Source organism: Vicia villosa, linkage group LG6 (genome assembly GCF_029867415.1).
Source record: "Vicia villosa cultivar HV-30 ecotype Madison, WI linkage group LG6, Vvil1.0, whole genome shotgun sequence".
Classification (NCBI taxonomy): Eukaryota; Viridiplantae; Streptophyta; class Magnoliopsida; order Fabales; family Fabaceae; genus Vicia; species Vicia villosa.
Window position 1 is genome coordinate 15,666,293 of NC_081185.1, and position 9,972 is coordinate 15,676,264.

General features: G+C 33.5%; 1 protein-coding gene across 1 annotated transcript; it reads left to right on the forward strand.

Moving 5' to 3' along the window:
- The first annotated feature begins 5,923 nt into the window (after positions 1–5,923).
- Positions 5,924–9,387, forward strand: LOC131611275 (pentatricopeptide repeat-containing protein GUN1, chloroplastic-like). Its single transcript, XM_058883346.1, has 4 exons — positions 5,924–8,210; positions 8,295–8,511; positions 8,597–8,781; positions 8,868–9,387. The coding sequence occupies exons 1-4, from the start codon at positions 6,238–6,240 to the stop codon at positions 9,124–9,126; spliced, it is 2,634 nt and encodes an 877-aa protein (XP_058739329.1). The 5' UTR covers positions 5,924–6,237; the 3' UTR covers positions 9,127–9,387.
- Positions 9,388–9,972: the final 585 nt, after the last annotated feature.

The window sequence follows — 9,972 nt, forward strand, 5'->3', positions numbered from 1 at the left end:
ACACTATATGGTATATTACTCACAATGAACATTTTCACTAAAATTAGAACAAAAATTTCATTGAGTAATTTTATCGAACACTTGGTGATCGATATTTTACCTAACCTTAGTTTTTGTTCAACAATGGAAATAAACGAAAACGAATGGAAATACGATAAAGTAAAAGCAATAAGGAACACGATATTTGTTTAGGCAGTTCCTCTATCGTCCTCGCAGGAGTACGTCTGCCCCTAATTTCAAATGAAATTAGGAAAGTTTTATTAGATTGCAAAATGTTTAACAAGGATAGAAAGTACCAATCACCAACTACACACATGCAGTAAAATTGAATACAATTCGATCCTCCCCTTGATTCAAGTTGAATCAAGTCAATGTCTAAGATCTTCACGATCAAGACCCTGATCGCTCCTTTCTCAAGCCTCCGGTTGTAGCAATTTTGTTGAGCGGATCTTCAATCCCTCAATCCCTTATGCACGGCTGAATTGATTACCAAAGCAAATCGATCGTCAAAAACCTTCGAACAAAATCTTTGATGAAGAAGGAAAAACCCTAAGGTTTTATACAAGAAACACCCTCAACACTCTTCACTCGAACAAGATGAATGTCTACCGTCATATCTCGAACAAGACAAATATTTACCGTCGACCTTATCAACACACGTTCCTTACTTCGATCGAGAAAGATGATTATGTGTGATTCTCGATCAATAAGCGATAGGTTGAAGATGAGAAGAAGCTGAGTCTATCTTTCACGTTTCTTGTTAGTTTACTTGAGAATGATCACTTGAGTATTTATACCACATACAATGCATAGGCCAAAATGAAAACAGCAGAAAACCCAATTTATTAGCGACAGGTCGACCTGCTCTCTGCATAGGTCGATCTATTGAATGCTTTGCACCTGAAAAATGAGCCATGTGTGATACTTGCGTCGACCTGAAGGGTCGGCGTGCGCATACCCGTGGATTCCCCAAACGACCATGTGTCGACCTAAGAAAGCAATGCGTCGACGCATTCTATTTTTGCACTTGAGCAGCCAAAGTTTGATGCGTCGACCTGAAGGGTCGGCGTGCGCATTCCCGTGAATTCCTCAAATGCCAATGCGTCGACCTAAGAGGGTGATGCGTCGACGCATTCAGCCTTTACCTGAAATTTTTCATAAAGGTCTTGCAATAGGTCGACCTATGATGTGTGTGAGTCGACCTATTGGTGTTTTGTGGTCAAAAATGCTTGTCTTGGTTGCATGTGCTCGATTTCTATGATTCCACTTAAGTTGCGGTTGATTCACAATATTTTGACAGCATGAAAACAACACATTGCCCTCACAGGTACAGAACTGTTACCACCCCGGATTTATTTGTGACTGACCCGTTCTACTTAATAGACCCCCGCCGTCAAAATTATATTATCCCACAACAACAACCTCAACAACAACAATACACACAACAACAACCACAATACACACAACAACAACAACAATACACACAACAACAACCATACCCCCAATACCAATACCACTCCGAACAACAAAACTACCGACAGTTAAACCCGTTCGAAACTCAGTCCCAACCACTCTATCAACATGACAACCAACACCAACATGACAACCCATATCATACCCATTCCCAACTACTTTTTCAACCTCGTAGTCAACCACCTCGCCAAAGCCTTAGACACCCTCCCACTACCAAGAGGCAGGCTCCTCGAGGTCACTCAGCCAACACAACGAGGCTGGTTCATCAAGAATCCCACTAAGTCCCGACGATGGTCCACTTGATGAATATGACCCCTGCGACCCATTAATATCACAATAATCTCACCACCGTACCCCGTTTGACTTTGCGATATAAACCAATCAATTTGGCTTTTATCAAGGTAGTTCAAGTGCCGCTGAGTGCTACCAACCGAAATTCGTATCTCACCCTACTCCCCCACCACCATTTAGCACATTTGAGGGCTTGGGTAACCGACTTTACGACAATCGACTTCGGGGACATTATGGTGGCCTTGACGAATTCCTTGACAGTGACATCCGGGACAACACACTTCCAGGGCCATCTACACAGACGCAACAAGAACCACAAAGGGGAAGGGGAAGGGGTTGCCTTAGGGTTCGCGACAGCAATACACGTCCTCGACGTGATACACGTGCACCTAGATGCGGAACGGAAGAGCGTTATGGTGATGACAAACACTAGGAGTTTTTTAAGTTTCCATTTATCAGTTGTTGTTTCCGTTGTATCTTTCAGTTTAAATTAATACAAATATTTACTTCCGGCTTTATTTTTTTCAATAGTTGATTCCGGTAGTCCAAATGGGTCCCCAATTATTATTTGTAAAAAAGCAAAAAACAAAAAAAACAAAAAAAAAAACCCACATAGGCGCCATTTCAAATGGCTAACCTAATGTGGGTTACACATTTGCGCCAGATGAAATGGCGCATACACCCATGCATACACCAATGCGCCATTTGGTTTGACGCATACTCTAAGGTGTGCTGAGAAACCTAGACACTTTGGTAAATTTGTTGAAAAACTGTTTTTTTTTTTTTTATTTTTAAAATGTGGTTATTTAATTTTTTTTTTCAATTATATCACTATAGTGTAAATACTTAATTTGCTATTATACAATTCATCGATTTAAGGATTCAGTTTACCTATTTTGACTTTAAATAGTAATAATATAGTGCATACTTTTATTGTCACTTTTCTAAAATATAGATAATCATAGAAAATTAACGATATATTTTTCTAAATTTTTATTGGAATATTTTATCACCCATACAGTGAATACTTTACTACTGCTAATATCCAAATCATCGGTTTAAGAAATTAATTTCCTTATTTTAATCTTAATAAGTAATAATTCATTATATAAAATGTGAATATATCATATAAAATATTGAGAATTAGATAAGATCAAAAATATTAATTTTTTATTAAAATATTTTATTAAAGATACCGTGAATATTTACTAACGTGCTATTATACAATTCATCAATTTAAGAATTCAGTTCATATAAATAATTTAGTCGTAGAAAATCAATGATATATTTATTAAATTTTTCTTGTAATATTTTTATCACACAACTGTGAATACTTCCCTTATTTTAACCTTAATTAGTAATAATTTAATATATTCTTATTATTGTTAGAATTTTTAAAATGAAATGAATAGTTCCGCTTTAATGAATTTTGAAAATATTATTTTAAATTACTGAATAAGAGATGGTCAATAAGTCAACTATGCTAATAAGGAGAAATTTTGTGTCATCTCTTAAATATGTAAATATTTTAATTTTTTAGCAAGGTTTGTTCATAATTAAAAATCTTTCCTAAAAAATTATTATTGCTATAAAAAGATTATAAGAAAAGTAATTAGGGTTTCTCCATATACCAATAGTTTTTTTTTTGTTAAAATTTAATGTTTTAAAATAATCACTTTAAATATGTTTATAAGTATAATTATTTAAAAATAATTTTAATTTTATAAATATAAAATATAATACATGCATAATTTTTAATTTAACAATCACATATTATAATAACGCGTTAAAACAATTTACGAAATCACAAGTGATCATCTTATCTCTCCAAAAATATTAATTTTTAAAATCTATTTTTCTTCTAAAAAAATATTATATTTGCGTAAAACTTATTCTACGTATTAATATATAGAAAATGATTTTTTTCATCTATCTTATCGAATCAAAATATTATATTTATAATATTTTCTAACAGTTTCCACGCGAAAACTAATTTATTTATATATTCGATTGTTTTTTCCATATTAATGTATATAAAACTAATTAATTTGTAGGTGATATGATCGAACCATAATAATTATTCCTACAATACTTTCTAACGGTTTCCATTAGAAATCAATTTAATTAAGTATTTGATATTTTTTTCCGTAATTTGTAATTTTTATAATAATTGATATTTATAGAAAAAGTCACATATTTTAAACAATGTTCTTAATCACCTTAAAATAGCATAAGGTAATTATATTTTGAATGATTTTTTTATAGTAATTAACATTTTATAATATTTTAAACATATTTTTTAATATCTAAATCCCATATCCAATTATATTTTGAATTCTTACTAACATGCTATTATACATTTCATCAATTCAAGATTTCAATTCATCTATTTTAGCTATAATTAGTAATAATTTATTGTATGATTTTTAGCATGATATGAATTGCCGTGCTTTAAGTAATTGAGAATAGATTATTTAAAATACATATAATCGTAGAAAATTAATAATTTATTTATCAAATTTTTCTTGTAATATTTTCATCACACATACAGCGAATACTTTCCTAACTAACTTAATATCCAAATCAAAGCTAATAATTCAGTTCCCCTATTTTAACCTTAATTAGTAATAATTTAATATATTCTTATTATTGTTAGAATTTTTAACATGAAATGAAAAAAAAATTCACTTTTATGAAATGGATCTCAAATTATTAGCATTAGCATGTCCCATCCATAATAGGAGAAATTTTGTGTCATCTCTAAAATTCGTAAATATTTTAATTTTTTTTAGCAGGATTCATTCATAATTCAAAATCTTTTATTAAAAATTATTATTGCTATAAAATGATTATAAAAAGTAGGGTTTCTCCATACCAATAGTTTTTTTTGTTAAAATGTAAATTTTAAAATAATCAATACAAAGTGTTTATAAATATAATTAGTGAAATAATAATTTTAATCTTTTAAATATAAAATATAACTCATGCATAATTTTTTATTTAACAATCACATATTGTAATAGCCCGTTAAAACAATTCACGGAATCACATATATCTTATCTCCTCAAAAAATTAATTATTAAAATCAATTTTTCTTTTAAAAGTATCTAAAAATAAGATTATATATTCATATAAAACTTACTCTATGTATTAACGTATATAAAATTATTTTTTTCATCGATCTTATAAAATCAAAATATTTTTTATAAATTTTTTCTAACGGTTTCCTTGCAAAAATCAATACATTTATATATTCGATTCTTTTTTTCCATATTAAACGTATTAATATATATAAAATTATTTTTTCATCGGTCTTATCGAGTCAAAATATTTTTTTATATAAATTTTTTTAACGGTTTCCATGCAAAAATCAATTTATTTATATATCCGATTCTTTTTTCCGTATTAAACGTATTAATGTATATAAAATTCTTTTTTTCATCGATCTCATCGAGTCAACATACTATTTTTATAATCTTTTCTAATGGTTTCCATGCAAAAATCAATTTATCTATATACCCGATTCTTTTTTCGGCAATAAGCATATCAATATAGATAAACCAATTTTTTTACGCGAAATGATCGAATCATAATAACGTTTTCTACAATATTATCTAACGGTTTCTATCGGAAATCAATTTATCTATATACCCGATTCTTTTTTTTTTTTTTGGCAATAAGCATATTAATGTAGATAAAGCTATTATTTTTACGCGAAATGATCGAATCATAATAACGTTTTCTACAATATTATCTAACGGTTTCTATCGGAAATCAATTTATCTATACACCCGATTCTTTTTTTTTGGCAATAAGCATCTTAATGTAAATAAAGCTATTATTTTTACGTCGAATCATAATAACGTTTTCTACAATATTATCTAACGGTTTCCATCGGAAATCAATTTAACTATATCCGACTATTTTTTTCCGTAATTTGTAATTTTTATTATAATTAATTATTATAAAAAAAGACACATATCCTAAATATTATAATCAATATTCTTAATCACCTTAAACTAATTACATTTTGAATGACTTTTTTTAGTAATTAACATTTTATAATCATTTAAATATATTTTTAAATTATCTAAATCCCTTATCCAATTAATTTAATCTGAAAATCCAAAGGAGAAGATAGAATGTTTTTTCACAACATAGAAGTGAACAACAGAGAAAAAGTACACAAAGCCATGAAAGGAAACAAGTTCAAAGATTCAATGCATGTTTTCAATTTCCCCCCTATAAATTCTTCTTCATTCTCACCACTTCACTTCACACCAACTCGACCAAAAACCTCTCTCTTTTCTCTTCAAGTCAGTTACCCTTTTTTTTCATTTTCAGAGCTTTTTTCACTTCATTCAACACAGGCCATTGATTCTTGTGTAGTGAAGCTGAAAGTTTTGTTCTTTTTGTTGTTTTCGGATACCCTTTAGCCTAAAGCTTTCATCTTTGTGTTGACTTTCTTCAACTATGGCTTCTACGCCAACTCCACCACCTAACTACTCCTCAGTCCCTGGTCCTAGACCTTCTGAAAATCATAATCATAAGCATAATCATAATCATAATCATAATCACCAGAATACTCTTAAACGCCAGAGAAATGATTGGTCTTCTTCCTCTGGGGACTATTCCAACTCAAGGCCTGCTGCACCTATAGCTGCTGCTGCTACTGATATAACTGCTCATGGTGGTGGCAATGGTGGTGGCAGAGGTGTATATTCGTCTGCGCCGGGATCATTTTTGGGTGGCAGGAGATCAAGGCTTGCTCCGGAGTTTTCTGGCAGGAAGTCCACCAGGAATGCTGCAAAGAAACATTCTGGATTGCCAAGAGCAGCACTTAATACAGTGCCTCACAGCGAAGCTGCCAATGAGGTTCTTACTTATCTCTACAATGCTGGTAACAATGTTGCTTATATTGATAATATTTTGATGTCGAATGAACATAGGCTTTGGGAGGTTGAGGATTATATTTATATGCTTAAAGATTTTGGTAATACTGGTCAGTTATTGTTGGCTGAGAAAGTTTATGAATTTATTATGGGTAAGCCAAATGGGAGGGTTGCGAAAGGTAAGTTAACGAGTGCTATGATCGGTACTCTTGGTAGGTTAGGGGAGATTAATCGTGCTGTTGAATTGTTTGGAGAATCTAGGACCGAAGGTTATGGAATGACTGTGTATACGTTTTCGGCCATGATTAGCGCGTATGGCCGAAACGGGCGCTTCGCTGATGCTGTCGAATTGTTCATGTCTATGCGTGGCTTTGGCCTTGTGCCCAATTTGGTTACGTACAATTCGATAATAGATGCGGGGGCGAAAGGGGAAGTGAGTTTTGATGTGGTTGTTAAGTATTATGATGAGATGCTAGCTGCTGGTGTAAGGCCGGATCGCCTTACTTATAATTCACTTCTTTCTGTTTGCGCGTCGAAGGGCATGTGGGAAATGGCTCAAAAGTTATTGACAGAAATGGATGGTAGGCGGATTATTCGCGATGTGTTTACTTATAACACGTATTTGGACACGCTATGTAAGGGTGGACAGATTGATTTGGCGAGAAGGGTATTCGAAGAGATGTGTTTCAAGCGCGTTTGGCCAACTATCGTGACTTATAGCACACTAATGGATGGGTATGCCAAGGCTAACCTCTTGGAAGATGCCATTCATCTATATGAAGAAATGAAGCTTCAATCTGTTTGTCTTGATAGAGTATGCTATAACACACTGGTCGGAGTATATGCGAAGCTAGACAGGTTTGATGAAGCTGTCAATATTTGCAGAGAGATGGACGGATGTGGAATTAAAACCGACGTCGTGACATACAATGCTCTGTTGGCTGGTTATGGCAGGCATGGCATGTATGCTGAAGTCAAAAGACTGTTTGAGGAGATGAAGGCTCGGAATATATATCCGAATACGCTAACATACTCTACCATTATTGATGTGTACACTAAAGCTGAAATGTTTCAGGAAGCTATGAATGTTTATATAGAGTTCAAGATGGCAAGATTGGAGGTTGATGTTGTATTTTATTCTGCAATCGTTGATGCTCTATGCAAAAACGGTTTAGTGGAATCTTCGATAATGTTGCTTGTTACAATGATTGAGAAGGGAATTAGGCCGAACGTTGTGACTTTCAACTCAATTATCGATGCATGCCAACAGTCACCACCTTTGGAATACGGAGTTCATGGTTCTACGCAAGCCATTGAGTATCCAAATGAACAATCATCTGCTATGCTTATTGATGATGCTTTTCAGACTAAGCCGGGGGAGGACCGGATCTTGAAGATGTTTCAGCAACTTGCTTCTGAAAAAGCTGGTCATATAAAGAAGCTTCGGAGAGGACGCCAAGACCTACACTGCATATTTTGGCTCTTCCAAACAATGCACGAGCTGCACATCAAACCAAATGTTGTCACATTTTCAGCCATTCTAAATGCATGCAGGTAAATTCTTTGAATTATATATCTTTTGTCACGTTTGCTTTGATATTTTCGCATGACTATATAATTTGATCGATTTCGATGCAGTCGCTGCAATTCATACGATGATGCTGCAAAGCTGTTAGACACGCTGCGCCTGTTTGATAGCCAGGTGTATGGTGTGACTCATGGACTGTTGATGGGTTATAGGGAGCAAGTATGGTTTAGTGCTCAGACTCTATTCAATGAACTCATGCGTATGGATTCTTCAACTGCGTCCGCGTTTTATAACGCCCTCACAGATATGCTGTGGCACTTTGGTCAGGTATAGTTCAGCCACCAAAATTTTGCTAGTTTTGAAAGAAATTTGCTCTTTTTTTTCATAGTAATAAAATTGATTTTGACATCAGAGGCGCGGAGCTCAAATGGTTGCAATCGAAGGGAAGAGCCGAAATGTGTGGAAAGGCGAATGGTCGATTTCTTGCTTGGATCTGCATCTGATGTCTTGTGGTGCTGGCAGTGCTATGGTTCATGATTGGTTACTCAATATGCATAGGACTTTATTTCAAGGCTCTGAACTGCCCAAGATTGTCAAGTATGGATTTTTTCACCTTGTTTTCATTTGATTAGATTAACGAGACGATTAATGTGTTGATCATAATTTTAATTACTTTTTTGCAGCATATTAACTGGTTGGGGAAAACACAGCAAAGTGATGGGTGATGGAACTTTGAAAAGAGCTATTGAAGCACTCCTTAACGGAATGGGATCGCCTTTTAGATTCGCTGAGCATAACATGGGAAGACTTACATCTTCTGGAGATCAGGTGGCGACTTGGCTGAGACAACCCGGCGTTATCAATATGCTCGCTCTGTACGATGTCCTAAACCATTCTCAACCTGCTGGTCCACCACATGGTTATCCAGCTCTCGGTTACTAGATTCATAAATGCCATGCAGCACCAGTGTAAAGATAGAGGGTATCACCCCTATACTTAGAAAAAAAAGAAGGAACTCTTAAACACATTACACACGACAAAGACAGTTGCTCGCCAAAGCTATTGATTGGATGATTCACCAAAGCTATTTAATAAATTTACTATTTTGCTCACGATAAGTTAAAATATAGCATGTACTATCAAACACAAAAAAAATTAATGTTGGGAATCCCTCCCCTTTCATCGCTCGCCAAATCTATTTTTTTGTTTCTCAGTAAAAAAAAATTACTTAGACAAATTGTTTCTCAGTTGTGAATATGACAAGCATTACTCATTTCTAAAACTTAAAAGAGACATGGAAGATGTTTGACATGGAAGAGGTTTTAGAAATTCTCTACAATCAGTGGCGGAGCCAGAAAAATTATGAAGTCTGGGCAAAAATTTAAAGACCGCAAATTCACATTATGTGTTCATCACAATGTTTCAAAAGAGATTCTACAAGTTTTCTTATTAAACTTCAAAATATCTTATTAAAAGTTAATATTAAAAGAATGTGTGTAAATTGGAAACTCAAGAAAAAAGATTTCACATTCCACTGAAATCATAACCCAACCTTTCTTGAATCAAGTTTACATCCATGCGGAGTGACTTTCCAGCAACCAAATTGGAATGCAATTACATAACACTTCTTTGGAACAATTGCTATGTCACAATTCAAAGTATTTGGTGAACACAAGTATGAAAATAATGCATTATAGAATAAAGAAATACCAGAACAAATTTGCAAAACTCCTTATAATTTGTCAACTATCACATTTGCAAAACAATCACTGGTAAAATCTAAGATAA